Source organism: Centropristis striata, chromosome 13, assembly GCF_030273125.1.
Source record: "Centropristis striata isolate RG_2023a ecotype Rhode Island chromosome 13, C.striata_1.0, whole genome shotgun sequence".
In the NCBI taxonomy this organism is placed as follows: domain Eukaryota; kingdom Metazoa; phylum Chordata; class Actinopteri; order Perciformes; family Serranidae; genus Centropristis; species Centropristis striata.
This window is the reverse complement of record NC_081529.1, coordinates 4,459,782-4,482,989: the sequence shown is the minus strand read 5'-3', so window position 1 is coordinate 4,482,989 and position 23,208 is coordinate 4,459,782. Positions and strand designations below refer to the sequence as shown.

Below are 23,208 nucleotides of genomic sequence, written 5' to 3'. Positions count from 1 at the left end.
AGAGGCCATTAATCTACTTTTGTAAAAATCTGGAACTGACCATAGAAAACATATTCACACCCTTACTGATTAATTTTGTATCACAAGATGCTCACATTTAATAAAATAGGCGAGGTATTGTACTAAGGAACCTGAAATAGGTTGATTCCTGATACACAATGCAGCCATATTCTTTCATTGCTTTGTTTTTGTCCCTGGTTTCCTCCTGCCTTCTGTCATAGTAACACACCACCCACAGGACCTGAGGCGCAGCCTGTATGTGGACTCGTATATATCAAGGTAGCAGCCGCTGCAGGTCTATGAGGGTGCTAACTTTATAACCCTCGCCTGAAAATCTTTTTTATCTCTACATCCTGAACCAGCTGTCAATCCCGACTCCCCTTCTTATGCGTTCAGTGCTACAAATTCATATTCATGTGAACATAAATAAGCCATCAGGTCAACATCCCTAAGGGCAAAGTTAGTTGATATTTATGTGTTTGTATCTCAGGAGCTTGAGTGACAGTAGGTGGTAATAATAAAGTCTGATAAACCAACCTCTCACTCACATCCCTGTCTCTCTCCCTACGTTATCACTGTGATTGACAAGTCCTCCTGAAAGATGCTTCTAGTTAATAAGTAGCTGTCGCTCATAATGAAGCCGTTTACGGTATGTGCCAGGAATTAAGATCTACTGAGGTTCTGCAGCTTAAAGCCCAAGTGTAGACAATTTAATCAGACAATTTAAACATTCAGTAAATGAGGAAATGTTTCTTTGAAGGCTTCAGCGACAGCTTTTTTTCCCAATACTATACTCACATTGATGCAATTGCCTCGTGACATAACGATGAGGAATGAAAAGACTTTCACAGCCAGCAACTGCATGCATGTGTTATCTGTATATTAGTCAGGCTTAAGCTGAGATGACAAAATTCTCTCCTCCAAAGCTGTGATAGCTGCGTTATTCTCTGTGTGCCTCTTCAGTCTCTCGGTCGCCGAGCTTATGTTATATTTATTGTCGGGTATTTCTGTCGGCTTATGGTGGCTGACAAGAGTCGAGTCAAGCAGATCAGAAATTCAATTTACTGCTGAGACACTTGGGTTAATCAACAAGAAAGACAAAAAAAATAAGATGGATAGACGGACCAACCCCCCCAAAAAAGCACACACACACACACACACACACACACACACACACACACACTAGTCTTACATACACAAAAACACAAATGCACACAAGACAAACAGACAAGAGGATTAGTCTGATGTTAGCCAGGCTGTTGTTTGTTCATCCTTGTAACAACACCAGAGTGACAATACGCTCTATCTGGCACACACAAAAACACTTGTACAGTAATAATGGCAAACAAATAGTTTGAATAGATGTTAATGTAGCAGCTGATCAGTGCTGGCGCCCCATCAGAAGCATGCAGAGCACGGACCGGATGTTGCTTCAGCATGTCTTGCACTGGAGCGGCTTCTGCAAAGAGTGTGATGTGTTCAGTGGGAGAAGATAAGGGCAAAAAAAGAGGACTAAGTAGCAGCAGAAGGGTAAAATGGAGGAGATGAAGTGCGTAAGGAGATTAAAGACTAAAGTAAATGCCTACACCATCAAAATCAATTTATATTCCTGTTTGGCGATCACATAACGCAGTGTTAGTCCTTCTATCCTGAGCTTTTGTCAATTAATGTAAGGGTGGAGAAGATGGAAAAGTAGTATGGGTCATAACTTCTATTTTTACAGTGTCAGGGCTACCCATTCAGTTGATTTTATTACAGAAAAAAGGGCTTTTACAGCTCCTGACCCGACTACCTGGCTTCAGCTGTCACTGTTAAAATGCACTCTTCTTCTGCCAGCATCCGTGGGCTTGTGTAATATGGGTCTTTGTGTGTGTGTGTGTGTGTGTGTGTGTGTGTGTGCATGCTGCTCCAATCTCTGTATACACTGCTGCTGTTCCTGAGGCTGAAGCCGAGGCTCTCGTGAGAGACTTAGGGAGAGAACTGACAGACGCCGTGAGAAAGAGAAGGAATATGGAGAGAGAGGAGGAAAGGAAAGAGGGAGTGAGTGAGACGAGGGGAATAGGGATAGAGCGAGAGGAGGACTCACAGGCCGACTAAAGCTCTAACTATGCAGCACAAATACAAACTTTCTGTACTTTGGAAGTGACGCCAGCAGGGAAAGCCAGAAAAGAAGAGGGAGAGGAAGAAAAAAAAAGAGGGAAATATACTCATAGAAAGAGCTAACAGCTCCATTTCCTCTCGTCCCACATATTCATTCAAATCGATTCCCTTTGAGAAGTGAGAGGCCATTTCTCATGTGCAAGACAGCTGCATCTAGCTATCGGAATAATACCCAGACATACAGTAGCTGCACACACATGCACGCATAAGTGTTTTCATATTTACAGTAACATATGAGACGCACACACAGGAATACAAAACACGGAGAGCTAACAAGTAAAGTGTTACCATGGGAATCTCACTGAGGACAGGCTTACCGAGGTAATAGGATATGTGACAACACCCCAGTGATGTCATTATCGCAGTCTGGGCCCACACAAACACACACACACACACACACACAGCCAATTATAGACACACAAATACAAATCGCCTTTGTTGGAAAGGTATTGATAAAGTACACGCACATACACATATATACAGTAGCAGCAGAGGTGTGTGGCAGTGCGGCTGTGGTTTAGCAGGCTGAAGACGCTCTAGTTAAATGACAGTGTGATTTAAGCCAAACAAAAACAAACGTCTCCACGCAGTAATTGGACAAACTCATGAGTGATATCATAAAATGTTATTTCTATCCACTCTCTCAGCCTCCCTCTCTCTCTCTCCCTCTCTCCTTCCCTCCCTTCCGCTCTGATTTGCTATTTGACACGAGCAGGAAGCAACAAACATCAGAGTGCTTGTCTATGTGTGTTTGTGCGTGTGTGTGTGTGTGTGTGTGTGTGTGTGCGTGTGTGTGTATGTGTGTAATTATACCGCCTGAGGGGAGACAACAACAGGGATGGATGAATAATGTCCTTTGATCACAATAACACCGCGCACACACACAAATGTTTGCATCTACTACATTAATGCTGGCAGTTACATCGGGTGTGTGTGGTTAGTTGGTATTAAAAAAAAAGTTTTTTCAGCCACAAGCTTCCAGCCACCAGCAGCAATGACAGCTGCCATGAAACACATACACACATTTAGGCACAAGTACAAGGAGTACAAGAGCAATAGAGGTTATCAATATAAATGATCAGAAAGCTCTGCTCATCCTGGGATCTATTGACAAATGTCACCATTATGGATCAATCAATGACACAATTCAAGCCTGTTGGCGAGTGTCTGCTTGTGCGTCACAGTTTAATTAGGTAAATGGAAACATTGAGTAACGGTGACTGATACAGGGTTTCACTTTCAGTCCCACTTGTAAGCTGTAAGTCTGCACACAGTATAGAAATAACAATATTTTTCAGCTCTTAGGAATCGCTACCAAGCTATCATGTCAAATAAAGCCTTTTTAGTTTTTCCAAAGCACTGTCACCCCGTTCATCAATGGTGGCAAGCTACATGCAAGGCATTGGTCTAAGCCTCCTTGACAATTTATCCACTAGCAGCAAAAAGCAAAATAGTCAAAAGCTGCTGTGTGGTGAATGTACTACCAACAGGTTAAAGAACCTAGAACTAAATTTTTATAAACTGCCGAACCGAAAAAACAACCTTTTAAGAGGACAAATGTGGATAAGAACATAGCCTACAGTTACAATGAGGAAAACTGTGCTGAAACTATATAAAACTCTATGAAACTCTGTATATTAAACATTAACTTTTAGACAATCATAGGCTCAAACGCTAACAAAATGTCTGTTTATATTAAAACATATCATATTATTATTTTAGCACTCTTTGTCTACCAGAAAGGAAAAGTTGGTCGTTAGCAAGCTACTGCTAGCTACTGCTAGCTAATATTCACTGTTGTTCTCTTTAAAGTTTACATACAAGTTTACATTTTACATTTAATCATTTAGCTGACGCTTTTATCCAAATCGACTTACAGAAAAAGGGAAACAATCAAGGTATTACATTTTATAAAAACTCTGGGTTCTTAAAATTGTTGGTATTACATTTTACCACAAAACAGCTAGGCCACAAATCACCATTTTCTGTTTCTTTGCTAGCAGACGAAATTGCACCTTTTTTCAATGCAAGTCAATGGAGAGCTATAGTTTGTTTTTTTATAAGACTGTGGTAACATATGAGTGCTGGACCTAGTGGCTCCCATCAGACAACCTAGAAAAATAAGAGAAGAGCAAAAACTAAGCTAACGCTAACCCTGTAAAGCTAATGACATGGGCTTTGAACCGCTTTCAGACTTTTAAGTCTTTAATTCTCAAAAATATGATCGTCAAATATAAAGATTTACTTGGATTACCTTTAGCATTTGGCCTGTGGCCTTGTGCCTACTAATCACAGCCGTGATGATATACAGTACAACAACACTCCCTTTCCTGTTATATTACTTAATTAGACACCAATGTTTATTTTACTGGGGAAATAGCTTTGATTTTAGGGTTGGCTAACAAGTGACAAGTTCAAAACCTTGATATTGTTTTAGTGTCTTTTTCAGTTTTTAGTAGAGGACTAATCAGGGAGTCTCAGGCTTTCCTTTGAATACCAAAGCATATGAAAGTCTGTGCTCCACTAAGCATCAGACACTATATTCATTAATTTGTTTGAATCGATGAATAATTAATTAATCAACCCATGTAAATGAAGTGTCACTTGTTTAAGACGCTCAAGGGATGAATTCATAAGTGATAATACTGTGTGTGTGAGTGTTAATATTTTGCACATCTATCGTTGTACCAATTTGAGTTTTAGAACCAGGGAGTCAGCACAGTTTTGGAATGAGAGGACATTTTGGCTGGTCCTCACTTTGGGACAAACATCTAAATGGCTGTTCGGGGATGCAGATTAGAATTAGGTTTAGGTTAATGGAAGGTTAAGGGTTAAGGTTGGGCATTTAGTTGTGATGATTAAGGTTAAGGTGAGGGGGCAGGGAAAGCACTATGAGTCCTCAATGAGTCTGTGAGTCCACAAAAGTATAGATAGACAAACGTGTGTGTGTGTGTGTGTGGCAGTTGAGGTGACATCACCTTGCAGGAACAAAGGCAGGACTGATGTGGCACCATACAGAACACACACACACACAAATTGATATCAGTGTTATACTGCTGAGAAACATTAAAGAGTGTCACAATATTTTATACCTCTTTGAACACTTTTTGTTTTATTCAGAAGCAAATTGTTTGTTTTTCTTCAAGAAGCGAGAAAGAAAGGGCCATCTCCCATCGCTGCTGTTAACACATCTGGTGCATACGGACCATGATTAAATTCACAAGGCGTGCGCTAAAAAAACCAAGAGGAAAAGAAAACAGTTGCAGCGGCAGCGGCAAAAGACAAATCAAACTGGATGTGTCAATACGCAGCTCTAAGTTAGAGCAGACACTAACAAAGACTAAAGGAATACAGAGAGCGTTCGTGACCAACATGATCCAGTTGCCGTTATTGACCTCTGAGCCAGTCGATAACCATTTAGTGTGAGAATTACATGAAGCCAATCAACAAGCAGGGCCAGACATCCACCTACGCAATTACACCGGGTAAAGGAATGAGAAAGCACTTGTCTTAAAAAGTTGAGAGAGAGAGAAAGGAGAGAGCAAAAGCGACAAAATCACAAGAGACAACAGAGTAAAAAGGTAAGAAATGTCAGCAATGAGCAAAATAATACAAACTGAAGTTTTTTCTTCTACCCACACAGTTTTAAAGGAGATGCCAGGGTGGTACCTTTATAGTGGATTGCTGAGAATGCAGTAGGGAGAAGACTTTTTTTTTTCCTTAATCAATAATGTATTCTTTTCAATACAGGCGAGTGATGCATTATTCAACAAAGGCTGAGAGATGTATGGAAGGGACAAACGCAGGCAGATACTGCAACATTTATCTAATTAACAGGAATGAAAGACAGAGATGAGGATGGAGGGATGGGCTTAGGGACAACACAAGCAAAAAAAAAGACAAGAAAGGAAAGACAGAGAGGAGATGAGGCGTAAATAGTGCCTTTTTTAAATAGGGAAGCTCTTAGATAGTATTCTCTAGAGGTTGATGTGGAAATGGCTTTGACTGGAAGTCCTCAGCACCAGGAGATTTAGTCTCAAAGTGACGGGCAAAAGGATGCACACACACTCGCAGTATATTGAGTGCACGCTGAGGCATTAAGGCATATATACGCTGGGAAATTTCATGCATGTCTATGCACACACAAGTACGAAGGCGTAATCGTGAATAGACAAACACACTGAGGGTCTTACAAGGCGTAATCATTGGAGGCGAGCTTCTTCTCATATTTCACATGAGGATTAGCGAAAATCTGCATGGAACAAGGCGGCAGAAAGACTCGGCTACTTACACTTCAGAGGGTAACAGTATAAACCTTAACCTACAGAGGGTGAGGAGTTATATAAACTGTTAAAGGAGGGTAAAAGACTATGTAAACCTTACAAGGAGAGGATACAGCAGAGGACACACTAGAAGAATCTTAATCCCTGTTTGGGATGGAAACACACTGCAGCACTCACTAAACATATTTAACTCTTGTTATTTTTGTGTGGGGTTGTGGATATCACACACTTAACACTATCACAGACATTATCCTGCTCACTCTGAATATAAGAGATGCCAGGACCTCTAATCATATAATAAATTGCTCAGTCTAACATATGAGATACATTTAAGGTGGTCTGATGTATTCCACTCAGGTCTATTGACTAAAAAGTATTTTTTTTAGCAAAATAGGAATACAAATGTTTATATATGGTGGCAACTAGTGCTGAAAGATTAGTTGGTACATTTTTATAATAGATTAAATCATTCATCACAGAAATATGCCAAATTAATCTTCCTTCTTAAAAGGGATTTGGATTGTGGACTGTTCGGTCCCAAAGAAAAGAGCAATTTGAAGAAGTCATCTTGTTTTTTGGGGATTTTTTTTCTCTTTTTACTATTTCAGGACATGTTATAGAATAAATGTTTAACTGAGCCTTTCAAAGTCCTGCCGCTTTTTTGTTCTGTGCTCCAATAACAGTTGAGTAAGCTCGGCCAAACACAGAACCTCTGTCAACTTTATTATTGTATGCTAGACGTGTGCTACGAACAAAAGATCCTTCGCTCCTACAGCTATCAGGCTTTCTCATTCTTCCAGAGATTCTACCAGACTAAATTTCCCCTCGTGGATAAATAAAGTAATTTTGATTTTGATTGATTTGATGTGCTAGACTTGTACTATGTGTTAGACTTGTGCTATGTGCTAGACTTGTGCTATGTGCTAGATTTATGCTATATGCTAGACTTGTGCTATGTGCTAGACTTGTGCTATGTGCTAGATTTATGCTATATGCTAGACTTGTGCTATGTGCTAAACTTGTGCTATGTGCTAGACTTGTGCTATAGCCTATGCTAAACTTGTGCTTTATGCTAGACTAGTGCTATGTGCTAAACTTGTACTATGTGCTAGACTTGTACTATGTGCTAGACATTTGCTATGTGCTAGACGTGTGCTATGTGCTAGACTTGTGCTATATGCTAAACTTGTGCTTTATGCTAGACTTGTACTAGACTTGTGCTCTGTGCTAGACTTGTGCTATATGCTAGACTTGTGCTATATGCTAGACTTGTGCTATATGCTAGACTTGTGCTATGTGCTAGATTTGTGCTATGTGCTAGACTTGTACTATGTGCTAGACTTGTACTATGTGCTAGACATTTGCTATGTGCTAGATGTGTGCTATGTGCTAGACTTGTGCTTTATGCTAGACTTGTGCTATATGCTGGACTTGTGCTATATGCACGAGTACTATGTGCTAGGGATTTTGAAGACTATTTAAAAATGTGTCAGGAGGACCTGTGACCATTGTATATAGTCACATCTTAAGTTAGCTAGTGTCAACAAAAAGCTAGCTAACTAACTTCAAGAGGAGTAAGCCACAGAAAACAGTCAGACAGGTCTGCTCCCTCCTTATTTATGTTGTTACGTTTAAGAGATTTGGAAAGAGTCAGAGATAGTTGCGAACATATTTTTAATATGTCATGAATTATTGCTTGCCAAAAAAGATTGCGGCTACTGTTCCTTTGCTTATATTATCTCTGTAAGGCTTCATGCCACCACAAAGTAACTTTTGGTGTTATTTATTTGTATATACATGACATTTAGCAAGTATTGTAGTCCTAGCTGATTTTTCTGTTCAACTTGGCAGTTAGTAAAGGGGGCAGTACCTTGAACCAGAAAATCGAAACCATAAATTGAGAAATTATTTTATAATGAAAACAATAAGTTGCTAATAACAACTAAGAGGGCCAAACTTCCACCCTGGATATCCTATTAGAAAACATGGTGTAGGCCAACCATGATTGTCCTGTAAAGTGTCCTCAGATACACAGTACATTAAATGTTATCTTGTGAAATTCCCTAAAATGTCCAGAAGAAACAAAGCCGTGACAGTGATGGTGAACTTCACCCATTGTGAAGTGAATTTAAAGCTAGCAGATAGACAGATAAGCTTGGAGCCGAGTTGGAAAATGGGAGAAAGAAAACAAAGAGAAGACAAAGTGGTGGGTCGAGCACTTTAAAGTGGATTATTTTCTCCTCATCTGCTCCTGCAGAGGAAACACTCCTGCTGTCAAGGAGCTGAATTGCTGCTGTTTCAATGACACTCGCTGACAGGGGACATGAGGTGTGTGTGTGTGCGTGACTGTGTGAGTGTGTGTGTGTGTGTGCTGCTGAAGGAGGTGGTGTGTGGCAGGTGCCAATCAGGACATTCTGTAATTCCTCTCTACTCAACCTCGCCTCTGGTCAAGCCGCGAGATTATCCCCCACCCTTCATTTCCCCCTCCACCCCTCTCCACCCCTCTATTTCAACACTCGCCTCCCTCCTGTTCTGCCCTCTCCTCCAACACTTAGCCCCTTCTCTCCTTTCCCTCCTCTTAAAGGTGCCACGTGTAGCATTACAGGATCAATAAACCATTACCGCAGTAACTTTAAGACATTTGTATATTTACTGCAAACAAACAAGATAGTCGCTGAGAGGTTCTACAGTTTCAGTCGACCCTCTGCACCGCATGTTTTATTGTGGGCCACAGGGCCGGATTTGGTGGGAAATCTGCTGGAGCGCCTAAGAGAGAGATTGCTCTATGGCATGAAATAGGGAGAAGGATGCTATTCTTTCAGTTCGACTGGTGCTAAAGATTTGTGATTTTCTCGCACTGGCGGATCTTGAGGAAAAAGAAAGGTTTATAGAAAAACAATTCATCCTCTTTAGGGAAGAGAAAGAAAAGACAAACACACACTAGTGGCACTTGGTTATAAGAAAGAAACTAGGATTTATCAAAAGTGTGGTAGTCATTTTGAAATAGCACTAACAATGCCACTGGATAATAAGCCCTATTTTGTTTGTTTACAATAATTACACCAAGATATGTGTTGATAATTTGACAATGGACACATTTGTGTTACAAAATGCTATATGTAGCATCTTTAAGTCTGGCTAACACACTGTCTGGTAAGCCTTCTTTGATCTTCTGGGCAAATAACACAGATAAGAATATCCTTATTGTGAATCAGATGAATCCCAGGAGCTAAGCACTGCCTCATGAATCCACGGTATCGTGTGCTGCTCATCTATTCCTATTCACAGCTCAAAGTGATTGGCAGGCGCGGGGCATTGCCTATTCAAATGTGAGAACCAATCAGAATGAATGGAGACATCCAAGATTCCAGCTCACTGCACCACGCAGTTGCAGTTAGTCAAACTTGCAAACACCCACCCCTTTCCAAATGTCTTCACCTTCTCCTCCTCAGTCGCCCATTCTTCCTCTCTTTTTTTCTCTACCTGCTTTTCAAAAACTTCTGCCCAATCCTCCAGCACTTCTCAGCACATACTTACCTCATCCTCCTACCCCTTTACTTCCTCCACGTCATCTCTTTCTGCCGATGGTTCTTATACAAGTTTCTTTCTCCTGATACCAGCTATGCTGATATTTTAATTGGCAAGGTTTTTCTCCAATCTGTTGCTCTGGACAGCCCCAACCGCAAATACGAAAAAGGGGACAGGTAAGTGTGTGCTGGATTTTCTCGGCTCAGCAAAGACTCGGAGCCAGAACTCTTGGCTAATCACTCCAAACCAAAAGCAACCATTCAATCATCAATAAATTGCACATTTTTAAGACACCCATTCACCCACTCGCACAACTTCATCCATTCATCAACAACATCCATATAGTCAAACACTCTTCAAGCGATCATTCGTCCGCCCATCACCCCACATACCTTATCCGCCATGATCATGGACGACCCTCCATGGATGCCCAGGATTGGTATGAGCGTCTGCGATGAAATAAAATCCAAAATCTGGGCGATGGCCTCCTGGTCAGTGCCATCCCCAAACACCACGCCGTGGATCTTTGTCCCGGACATCAGGTCGCACATGTGGGTGATGATGCTTTTCGGGTCGGTCTCGTTGACCAGCAGTGTGACCACGTTGACGTCGATGGGGTCCTCCTTGCTCCACAGTGCCCGGATGTCCCGGTCTGAGATGTAGCGTGTGCGTCCCAAGATCACCGCAATGTTCAGGACCGGCACTTTTTCTGAGGCCCCGCCGCCACCTCGCTGCTTTTGAGCCGCCACGGGGTCCGCGATCAGGGTCACCGCCACCAGGAGAGCCAAGGACAGTAGCACACTATTACTACCACTGCTACTGCTGCTCCTTCTACTCCTCCTCTTACTCCTTTTGCTGCTGAGGGACATACTGCCAAACCACTTCATCCCCTGCATGGGAAAAGGATGATGGGAAAACGGAACAGATGAAGACAGATCAGAAAGAGGGAAGGAGGTGGCAGAGAGAAGTGTGGAAAGATGATGGCAGAGAGAAGAAGACATGGGAGATAAATTGTTAATGCACTGCTCTTTAAGCCCACACATTCAGGTTGCATCTTTCTTTTTTATTCCACTTCTTCTCAGTAACGTTATTAAACACATAAAACTTGTGGGGAAGGAGATGGCCTTGAGAGGAAGTTGCGGAGGGGTGAGAGAAAGAGAAGATGACTAACAAGTATATTCTTTATGGTCACGACGCTACCAACAGATGATTCAGGAGCAAGCTGTGCTGTTCAGAAGAGGCCGGAAGACAATTTTGCAGTTTACACATGTAATATCTTAAAACTCCACCTTCAGGATAGATTCATGCACAACTTATAGGGTGCTATTAACGCTTCTAACAGACAAGTTTACTAAACACTTTCTGCCAGTTGGTTGATTTAGTTAATTGGTTATTTGCAATGTTATGTGGGACAATAATATTATGTGCATGTAATCCAACTATTGGATAGATTGCTGTGACGTTTCATGCAGACATTGACCATACATCATAAGGTGACATTTTCATTTGTCCAATAATTTAGTACTTACACAACTATTGCCATCCCCTTCAGCTGTACTACGTGTTTAGTGCTACTTAGCAAATGTTAGCATGTTAACCCACAAAACTAGGGTGGTGAACATGGTGAATATTATATCTGCATGGTAGCATTGTCATTCCCCACATGCTAAAGTTAGTATTCAGCTGAAAACATAGCTGTGAGAGTTGCATGTGCACCAAATGCACTTTTGACCATGTTTTATAGATTGTTTTCAAAGGGCCATTAGTTTTGTTCAGATATAGTTGATATTTTAAATTGGGTCAAACATTTCAGCTTCTGAACGGGGATCAAACAGAGAAGCCATTATGTCCTTACTGCATTTAACCTACTGTTGTGAACATATATATATATAACTATAAAACTGGCATCCCATTATCATACTTGTATTTGTAATTAAATGCCTAATAGAAGAGACATCACAGTGCAGAATTAAAAAATTCATCTTTTCTCTTTTCTCTCTTACTTTTTTCTTTTTTAATAAAGTCAGTTACACATGCCCCATGAAACTGATGCTGGTTTTGAACATTTCTTCACCTGCTTTTATTAGATTCTTATATAAATGATTCAACACACAGAGTGGTGTCACAGCTGCGAGACACATACGCGGATCATTTTGTATCGAAGGTAAGTAAGAGACAAATTACATAAGGGCTGAGAAAGAAAGAACAGGCTGATATCAACCAGTGAGTGCTATAAATAATTTGGGATGCCACTGCAGGCCTCGGACAGGGGGGCGGAGGGTTTCAGGGGGGTTCCCTCATTTGAAACAATTGAGTGTGCATGTGTGACTCTGCACCAACCAGAGCAGAGAAGTGCAGTGGCATCATCATCGCACACACATCCAACATGGTCTCACAGAAATCAGTGAAATAGCCACGGATTTCGCTTAACTCAAAATCCGTGGAATAGCCACGGAATCGCTCAAATTTCCGTGAAACTGACACGGATTTCGCTACAATGCAAGTTAATGACAGTCATATCCCGTGGCTATTCCAACATACAAAGTGATTATGTACATTCACTGAGTGAAGATTTAGAAAATAAAACATATATTTCTCGCTAGAAATGTGATCAAAATCCATTTTTATGCAGAAACTAAGTCAAAATATTGATTTTTCACTAAAAATGAGAGAACTGTCCGCCATGTTTTTTGTTCTGACCGCCGGGACCTTGAAAGTCACGTGACTTGGAACAAACCAATAGGAAAAAATATCCATTGAATAGCCACGGGATATGTCAATAACTTGCATTGTAGCGAAATCCGTGTCAGTTTCATAGAAATTTGAGCGATTCCGTGGCTATTCCACGGATTTTGAGTTAAGCGAAATTCGTGGCTATTTCACGGATTTCTGTGAGACCAGGTTCCACACATCACAATCTGAACCACCCTCCTCCCTACAGAGATAACACTCACTGGACCTCCTTGGATGTCCAACGCTCAGGGAGCATAAAACATTGAGTGAGTATGTGTGTGTGTGTGTGTGTGTGTGTGTGTGTGTGTAGGTTTATTATCATGTGTAAGACATATGAGCAGGTGTGCTGAACAGTAGAGCGTGAGTGAAATCAGAAGGGCATGAAACATATGGTCACATAATGTGTCCATGTGCAGTGTGACGATTTATGGATTGGCTGACAGGCTGCGTGTTTTTGCGTCTGTGCGGTGCCTGTTGGTGCGTGATTGATTCACGGGAGCCGTCGTTTATCAAAACTAGCAAAGATTTAAGCACCGAGATCATAAGATCCCTCATTTCAAAGGGTTCCTGCCCATTAACATAAGCTGCAAAACAACACTGTGAAAAACACAGTGACACATCCCTATGTTGCCTACCAATGTTTTTTTTCACAAGTAACCAGTAATAAAGAGTGACTCATCGAGATTTAATGGAACCAAGGACATGATGTTTTCAAACCTTTGTCTCTTTGTTAACAGGATAGCACAAAATGTTAGACCAAAGCCAATAGAACAAGTTGGTAGTGTCAAAAATGATGTTACCTTTTTTGAGCACCAGCTTTATAGGTCACTCTGTCAGTCTGTCAGTCAGTCCAGAAAATATCCCCGCCCTCTAGCAGCCACAGTTTTCATCCTAGGAGGCTAAAATTTGGCATGGAGGTCAATTATTTGTGTCTTTGTTTTTATGATAACTGGCCAAATGGGGGCTACAAGGTCTTATAGTGGTTGCCACACAGCAACAGGGTCGCCAGTTTGAATCCAGCCTGCGGCTCTTCTGTGTAGAGTTTGCATGTTCTCCCTGTGTCAGCGTGGGTTCTCACCAGGTACTCCGGCTTCCTCCCACAGTCTAAAAACATGCACTTAGGTTTAATTGGTGACTCTTAATTGCCCGTAGGAGTGAATGAGAGTGTGATTGTCTGTCTCTATGTGTCAGCCCTGTGATACTCTAAGGACCTGTCCAGGGTGTACCCCGCCTCTCACCCAATGTCGGTTAAGGATAATGAAGGAATGATTTAATGATTTTAATGAATTATATATTGATTGTAAATATTGTTCAATGATTGTAAATATTGCTTTCTTTTATTGTTATTAGTTTTTCTTTTCTTTTAAAATGAATAATAGAATTATGATAATTTATTGTAAATATTGCTTTCCTTATCTTGTTTTTTTTTTTTTTTTGATGCTTGCTTTGGCAATATATACATTGTTACATCATGCCAATAAAGCCAATTGAATTGAATTGAATTGAATGAATAAATGGTCAAAATGGTAACGAATGTAGCTAATCGCAAGACGGTATGTGGCTTCCTAGGGGATTTACAGACTTGTAACAGATTTTGCGGAAAGGTTGGTCATGAGCCAAAAGGCAGCTGATTAACTCTTCCTGCCAACTGGCACAAAAGAGGGAGTGGCCTAAACATAGCTTGGCCAAACTGAACTTTTGTGGGAGGCATCATTGCACTCAGAGGAGAGTTTCTTTCTCAATGTGAGTTACACCCCATCTTTCTAAGCCACGCCATTTCCTTACTGATTAACTGTTTGTTTTAAACACTTGTGAGAGGCATCATTGGTCTCAGCAGTTTCTGTTTCAGTGGTTTTCTGTGCCAACCAACGTCTGCCAACTGCTGTTTAACTGACCCTCTGAGTTTCTCAATTGTCATAAACTTTTTTATGTGTCCTTAACGGACCTTTTTGGTGAGTAATGGAATGGAATTTTTTTTTTTTAATATTTGAAGTTTCCCATTACTGTCCACCCCTGCCTGCACCAAAAAAGACAAAACTGTGGACTCATTGTCTATTTCTAAGTATGATGGTGGTTTTAGATTATTTTCTGTGGGCTAGGATTTGTCATACCTTGTGATTCTGTAATGAAATTGAGACTCTAGCGGAAGGCTCTGTTGTGAGCTGAATAATGCATGTGGGCTCACTGTGTCATCCTGTGTTTTTAAAACAAGCCGAGGACTGCTTGTCCCTCCCTGCCCAACTGAGCATAAACACTGTTAGAGCAGACCTGAGGATGAATCATCCAAATCTCGGTCCATTCACTGCAGAGAGAGCACACCGATGCCTAATAGATTCCTACAGTAGTGTCTGTCAAAAAGTCGTCATCTTCCGTCACATAGAAGCTGCAGGATTACGTGAAGGCTTGCCTTGACAGTTTGTGAAATCACTTAATTCTATAGGATGGATATTGATTTCTCGGTGGAACCATGGAAGACTTTCTCTAAATCCTGCCTCATACATTTACACATGTTCACATTCAGTATAAGCACAGCCTCCTGTACTGTTGGTCAATGAACAGCTTGACCAAGCACCCATGTTGCTGGCGTGCTGCAAGGGGGCCTACTCTTCCTGTCATGAGGCGTTTAATGCAAGACTTCCAGTTGAAGGACTGTCTTCGTAATTGCTGGACCATCCTGCTGCTGCAGCTGCTGCTATTATCATTCTAAATATTACATTTCACTATTAATATAACCGTATCAGCTGGACCATCAAACTGTTAAAATGCTTTCCATCAGCAGTTTCTGGAGGTTACAGAAGAGAGATTAACAGAAACTCGGAGCAAAGGAGCTGAATAAGACATGGTCCGGACTGCACCAATACTGTACATACAGGGATTTGGGTGAAAACTCAACATGGTCTCACAGGAATCTGTGAAATAGCCACAGATTTGCTGAACTCAAAATCCGTGGAATAGCCACGGAATCACTCAAATTTCCATGAAACTGACACGGATTTCACTACAATGCAATATAATGACAGTCATATCCCGTGGCTATTCCAACATACAAAGTGATGATGTACATTCACTGAGTGAATATTTAGAAAATAAAACATATATTTCTCGCTAGAAATGTGATCAAAATCCATTTTTATGCAGAAACTAAGTCAAAATATTGATTTTTTCACTAAAAATGAGAGAACTGTCCGTGTTTTTTGTTCTGACCGCCGGGACCTTAAAAGTCACGTGACTTGGAACAAACCAATAGGAAAAAATATCCATGGAATAGCCACGGGATATGACTGTCATTAACTTGCATTGTAGCGAAATCCGTGTCCGTTTCACGGAAATTTGAGTGATTCCGTGGCTATTCCACGGATTTTGAGTTAAGCGAATCGGTGGCTATTTCACGGATACACTGTGTACGTATGAACTGAGGATGGTATAAAGCTAGAAAACATATTTAGAGAAAACACTCACACATATATATTACTGTAGGAGGCTACAGTAATGATGTATGGCAAAATCAGAATTAGAAAACATTAAAAAAGAAAAAAAGGTCAAACTGGTACCGATTTGGCACATTATGATATTTATAGTAACCGGCGAGTCCATTGTTGAAAAGATTATCTTTCAGTTCCAAAGGGTGGTTTGGAAATCTGACTAACAAAAGAGTGTGTTTTTTTCTATTTTTGCCTGTCTTAACTCTGCAGCATCACAGGGGGATTTTAGGGGGGAAAGGATAGCAGGAAAAGGGCAGAAGAGGAGAAAAATAGGGAGAGGAAGTAAGGGCAATGCAGAGAAAAAGTATAGTGAGAGAGACACGTATACAAAAGGAAAGAGGGAGAAACAGAGAGAGAGAGAGAGAGAGAGAGAGAGAGAGAGAGAGAGAGAGAGAGCATCCTCAGCCAAATCGGATTGGGGCAGTTTGTCGTCACACAAAGGCTACCGTTTCTTGGCACCACAACAGTAAATGATGTTTGGCAGGCACATCCATATTACTGGCTATTGTGCACGCACACACACACACACACACACAGACACACACACACACACTTCCTCATACAAGTGCATGTTTGTATACCAAATCTAAAAATAATCAGTGATCAGTGAATAAGAAAGTAAAATAGAATAAAGGTGGGGTTTTTCTTTAGGTGTTCAGAAAATCAGAAGCATACTCTACACACACACACATATACACACACACACTAGCACTGAAATCTCTCTAACCACAATTCCCACATGGAGTCACAGCCACAAAGCCCTCGTTTCTGGTCCACGCACAACCAGATTTCACGCGCATCAATAATTCAGCCGCATTATCTTTACATGATGATTAATATGATTGCATTTACTGCGGCGGTCACATTCGTTCTTCCCTCTATCTTCCTAAATGGCATTAAAATTAGATTAACATACAGTACACACTCTATGGTTATGATTTATTTACAGAGTCAGGGCTGGAATGGGTGATACTGAGGATGATAAGTGTATGTTTTACGACGCCACGGCCCAGAGGACGCATGTGTGTACATACGTTCTGGTTTGTAGAAGACTGCACTTAATATTGTATGTTTTTACTCCAACCCACATTGGCTCCTCCAGTCATTCCCCTGGCCTTCATCTATTTACTTATCTGTCCACCCTTCCCTTGATCTTTCATACTGCTTTTATATTCTCCCACCTTCAATCACTTTCCCCCCACTGTATTGATTTAAACAATTATTTGTTAAATAATAAATGTTTTAATACCCCTCAAATACATAGTAATTTGCATTTTCTTGTGAATATACTGAAAAAATTTCAACAAGATTACATCAAACCAATGGAAGACCTTTTCAGATAGTATACAATCATCTACTGGTTATATGCAAACTACAGATAACTACAGAGACTAATCTAATAATTTATTGCGCTTTTTTTATTTTGCTTTATTTTTTGGAACCAGAAGTTCCAAAATTAGGGTGGAGGGAGCTGAAGTAAAAAGCTAAGGCTAGCACTAGCATGGTTCCAAAACATTGTCGTTGACGTTGTCTAAAACGTAAATAAAACAATTGCCATGCAATTATTTGCTAATCCTTTGTAACATATCTTCAATTTAAAACTATACAAATACATTATATATAATAAATATAATAATGATATATAATATATTTAATGTTCAAATCGATAAACTTGAGCTGATAAACTAGCAAGTGCTAGTGCTTTTTATACACATACACTTTGAATTCTAAATTTGACGCAACAGTTTTCTTACAAAGTGTTCCAACTTTTTATTATTGCGGTTGGCTAAACGAATGCTGAACAAGACATGTTAAGGCAACAAAAAAAGTTAAATTAACACACAACTCGCAAGTGAGACCATTAATGTGTTAGGAAAATGTTGACTAAGCGAATAATCAAGTGAAAAGAGGGGAATTTTCTCATAGACATCTATACAATCAGACTAATTTTTTGGGCGACCAGTGAAGTTGCCCCCTGCTGGTCATTGGAAAGAATGCAGGATTAAGGATCTTGGGCTTCACTAATCAAACCCTCTTGGTTTTTAGGTATCTCTGCTGTCTAAATTGTGTGTAATGGGGAAAAGGGATAAAAAATAATCTGACATCAACGTGAGTAGTTATGATACATGGGCAAAAGTATACTGGTTATTGGCTATTTAGTTCCAGTGAAGAGAAATCTTAATGCAATTAACATTTCAATTATTCAACAGTGTGTGGTGTTGCCCGCCATAAAAAATAAAAAAATAATTTATGTTGCCTCTGTCAGTGACCGACCTCACTAGCCCTCTTGTGACTGAATGCTCGCAGCAAAGTTCAAAACTCCTTCCAATAGACTGTTTTAATAGCAGCATATTAATTCCCATGCCGTTTCAAAGACTTGTCATTAAAAGGTCCCATATGGGTCATATTTTCAGCTGTTCCTCAGTCCTTCATCTGCCTCCTCGTATTCAGTTGAGGAACATTTTTTCCCATTTACTGACCTTTTTAAACTTTAACCAGCTGTGTCTGGGATCAGGAAACTAGGGGTATTGAGTTTCCTCCTTCTCCCTCTGGTTTTGGCTCATTAGTCGCTTTCCGCCCTGTTCTACTGTCTCAACGCTGTATTGCAAAGAATTCTCAAATAGTTTGATTCTAAAATAACTTGACTTTGTTTTTTTCATTTATTCCTTCCCAAGACATTTCCCCTTTCTGCCATCTCTCTCTTATTCCTATTTCTCTCCGCTAATTCCATTCCCCAGGTTCTGTATCCTTCCATCCCTTTTCTATTTCAAGAGTTTCATTCTAAAATGGGATTCTGCCATTTGAAGAAAACAGACACCAAGAAAAAGGAATTGTATGAATGCAAATGTGCTGCTGGAGTTCAGAACTGTCTTCAGGTCTTTGCATACAAAGTGACAATGTTTGGAAGGATTATAAATGTTTTTTTAAAGAACAGAAGACCATTTTGCATTCTTGTTTTTGTTAAGTGGATACATAATGATTTAAACTGAGAAATAATGAATTTATGTATGTAATATGCTTTTCTTTTCTACCTTTTTATTATAAAAAGGATCACTTGCATGCCATTCTCATCTCCTGTCACATTGGTCTTCCTCTGCTGCACAGAAAGTGATGCATTTATACATTTACAGCATCAGCAACTTATTTTAGATAGTTCAAAATACATGCAGAAATTGATATTTAGCACAATCAGTGATTGACACCCTAGGCTTAACTGATGAGGAACTGAAACTAAGGGACATTACAGAAAATCTGCATCACGAAGCACCAGGAATGACATCACAGTGCCACCGACAGCGTCTGACTGACTGTTGGCCTATGGGAAGTGCAGTTCTGAAACAAAGAGGATGCTCCAATTATTGTGCCAGAATTAAAGAGGCACAGCAAAATCAGTTCTACTACAGAGCCTGTGAAAACAGTTGCAGGTCTTTGGTTGCTCTGGGGGAGCTTCCCAAAGTTGCCAAAATAACCCAAGTGATGTCATCAGAATAATCTGGCTTGGGCTGGCAAAAAAACTGCTACAAACTGGTGGAATCTGAAAGAAAGCAGGCAGGGAGGTTTTTATCAAAAGACGCTGCCAGGACTCATTATGTGAAGAAAAGGATCCAGTGTTCTTGCAGCTTGAACAAGACTGAGAACTATCATTTTAGTTGCCCAAACTTTGCTGGAGCGTCCCCTTGAAGTACGATTCCCCACCTCTATGGACATTCTTCTCCTTTGTCAGCTCATTCCTCTATCTATTTTCTCTCCCAGCCATTCCCTCATTCAATCCCTCTCCCTCTCTCCCAGGCCCCAGCCATCTGCTCTGTGTGCCCTGACGTGTGCATGAGCACCCATGAGAAGCCCAGTGGAAGTAATCGTCTGCTACCACTCAGGCTTCAACATGTTGTCTGCCCACTGCACATACCTCTTTAGCTCCCTGCGAACCCACTATGTGTGTGTGTGTGTGTGTGTGTGTGTGTGTGTGAGAGAGAGAGAGAGAGAGAGGCCGACAAAGAAAGAAGTGAGACCACTAGTATTATCTTATATAATGGGAGTGAACAGTGTTGCTCTCTCTCTCTCTGCACCTGATGCCCAATACACACCTATGCCTCCCTGCTCTGTTAGAATATGAATGTGCTACAATATGTCTCCTTGCTCGTTTACTTTCAGTTCTTCAGTGCTAATTGCATCAGTCAGTTTCTGCTTCATTAGCATGCAAAAGGCCCGTAGTAGAACATTGTCTCTCTTTCTGAATTTCAATTTGCTTTATAGTCATGTTGCAGAAAGGAAAATAGTGGATAAAGAATGATTTTCATAACACAAACAAATAATATATCGTTAGATGTAGGCTGACAGGTTATTTGTTATCTGTCCGTGTGGCTTTGTGGCAGCAGGCAACAAAGTGAGCTTCCAGTCCTGCAGGGCTTCTGCCTTTGCCCAACAGGAAAGAGATCTTTTCTCTGAAGCCACCTCTGAGGGCCGGAGTCAGAGGTGATTTCAGACTTTATTCAGCCATGAACAATGCTGATGAATTTGAAACACAGCGGTGCTGCCTTCGCCGGAGCAATCTGTTCGCTTCTTGATGGCGACTTGATTTTAACCCTTTGGATTTCATTTTAGAAGAAGTATCCCCTGACTGACTAACTTCAGAGCTGTGTTATTAGTGTCTCCATCTATATGCAAATAAAGCTGTATTAAAAATCCATCACATCTACCTCTCTCTCGCTCACTCTGTCTCACTCATCCTCTTTTATTCTCTCATATTCTTTGTTTCTGCACATTTCTCTCTCTCTTACTGTTGTGTAACGGGCAAAAAATTAATGCAATGATACTTCTTAAATGCACACAGGCACAAACACACGTACACTTGCTGAATGTTAAAAGCAGGCAGATCATAATCAGAATGGTAATGGTCCACACAGTGGGGCCCCAATCTGCATTTAGGGAGGTATTGGGTTAATACATTATTTCCTTTTGCTGTCATAAAAATATGGATTGCCCTTCCACGGGCTGCAGCTGGCGCCTTTACATAGAGAGAGAGGGAGAGAGAGCTTCTCTGTGATAGGAGAACTGCGCTTCAACAACGTGACTGAATCCGGAGAACAGGAGAGAGGGAGAGGAGGGGAGAGGAGATGTAAATTCATTTGGATCTCCCCATTATGTTCAATGGGGAACAACACAATACAAGTGCGACCCCTACTGGTATAACGTTGGCCTGCCTCCTCAACTCCTCTTGGCCAAGACGCTCCTATACATAGTGAAAGATTTTTTTTTTTTCGGGTAAAGCCCGTGTTCACTTTTCTGTCACGTTTTGGGAGCGCACATGCGCAAGATTTTGCCCCAAAAATAGGATTATAAGTTAGAAAATGCATGGTGCGTTTTTTTTTTGGAGATCTCCATCAATCAAACGCTGACTATTCGTCCTGTTATGGGATGGAGAAGAAGAGCTGGAAGTTGTTCCAACCAGAGGCGCAACCAAAACACCGCAATGTGTAATCCAACCTCTGGATAAAATCGCCAGAAAGCAGCCATTCTTTATTTTAGTGTGACGTGTGTGAAACTCATCTTGTTTCTGTAAAACCGGGTTCACAGCGTGATAATTTGGGGGTGCGTGTATCTAACTACCAAACGATGCACGCTCCTTTCTATTTCACCTGCACAGTCAGTTTCTGGGTGTACATAAATTAATCGCAAATGGATAAACGTGTTTAGTCTTTTTTGGCCGGCTGATAAATGCTGTATACAGATGCGCTTTGAAGCAGCCTGCGCTGCGCTCACTGCGCCAGCGTTATTAAATATTAGAAATTTATTACACTTGACGTACCAGCTGGGAGATGATCATTTGATTTTTATTTTTTATTTTTTTTGCGTGTCATAATGCGTGCCTCGCGTCGTTTAAACCCCGTGTTTTAGGGACAACTGTGGTGTGGTGTGGTGTGGGTGCCGCACTTTGGATAAGGGACGCCTGTGGGTAAAACCCGCACGGCGCCCGCTGATCAAGAGTGGTGGGGGTTAGAGACAGAGACGGTGCATGATCATCACAACCCAAATTCAGGGGGAAAATAACAGACAAAGTACTTACAGCATCTCCCTTCCACAGAGCTCCAAAACAGTGGTGTGAGATGACATTGCAACAGTCCCCCTCTCTCCTCTGAGCCTCTGATGGGGATCGCACTCACAAACACTGCACAACAGGAGAAGAAGAAGAATCTCTTGCAATGAATTATTTCCACCGTGTCCAAAAAAAAAGCTCAATGAAATCCCCCGTTTTATCACTTCACAGGCGCGCAGCTGCGATTAAAAATCACTGTTGTTGTAATCCAATCTTCATTGTGTGTGCGCCTACCGCTGATTCTCCACTGCAATCTCTGCTGGCCCCGCGCATTGTGGGGGGCTCAACCTGCCTCTGGAATGATTACAGCTCCCGGTATCCCGTTATTCCTGTCCCGGGCGAGGAGAGGAAGAGGCAGGTGAGCAGCCGCCGGACGCACACATAGACGCACACGCACATTGACTACAGTAGAGGCTCCGGCAGCCTCCAAACCGTGCATGGGACCTTCTCCCAACGTCTCTCTCGCTCTCTTTCTCTCTCTATCTCTCTCTCTCTCGTCGTGCACGTGTATGTGTGTGTTAGAGCACGCGTGCACGCGCGTGCGTTTGATTTGGCGTGTTGTCTATGTGTATGCTTGCGCGCTTCTGCAGAGGCAGGGGCAGCTGGATAGATAGACGGACTGTCGGTCCGTCGGTCTGTCGCGCTCCCTCTCTCTCTCTCTCTCTCTCTCTCTCTCTCTCTCTCTCTCTCTCTCTCTCTCCCCTGCTCTCTGCGCTAAAGCTCCTTCAGGGAGTAGCTCAGTCAAAGAAGAGACGGATAGGCTACAGGCAGAGTTGGGATGAATCGCAAATGATTCAGACAGCAATTTTTACCCTCCTCTCTCAGACATCTCCATTCTCATTTTTGTCAAGAATAACCCTCTCTTTGCCAAACAACTGTCTTCCTCCATTCATGCCCTTCTGGGATTCCTAAACACTCATTACATCCG

General features: G+C 41.3%; 1 protein-coding gene across 1 annotated transcript in view; it reads right to left on the bottom strand.

The window, feature by feature from the left end:
• Nucleotides 1–22,902, bottom strand: part of grin2aa (glutamate receptor, ionotropic, N-methyl D-aspartate 2A, a) — a 206,997-nt gene extending 184,095 nt beyond the window's left edge. The window contains exons 1-2 of the mRNA XM_059348942.1: nucleotides 22,251–22,902; nucleotides 10,364–10,861 (exon numbers count right to left, since the gene is read on the bottom strand). Of these exons, the coding sequence (XP_059204925.1) occupies nucleotides 10,364–10,858 (495 nt within the window). The 5' untranslated portion in view covers nucleotides 10,859–10,861; nucleotides 22,251–22,902. The remainder of the gene's footprint in view (nucleotides 1–10,363; nucleotides 10,862–22,250) is intronic.
• Between the last annotated feature and the right edge of the window lie 306 nt (nucleotides 22,903–23,208).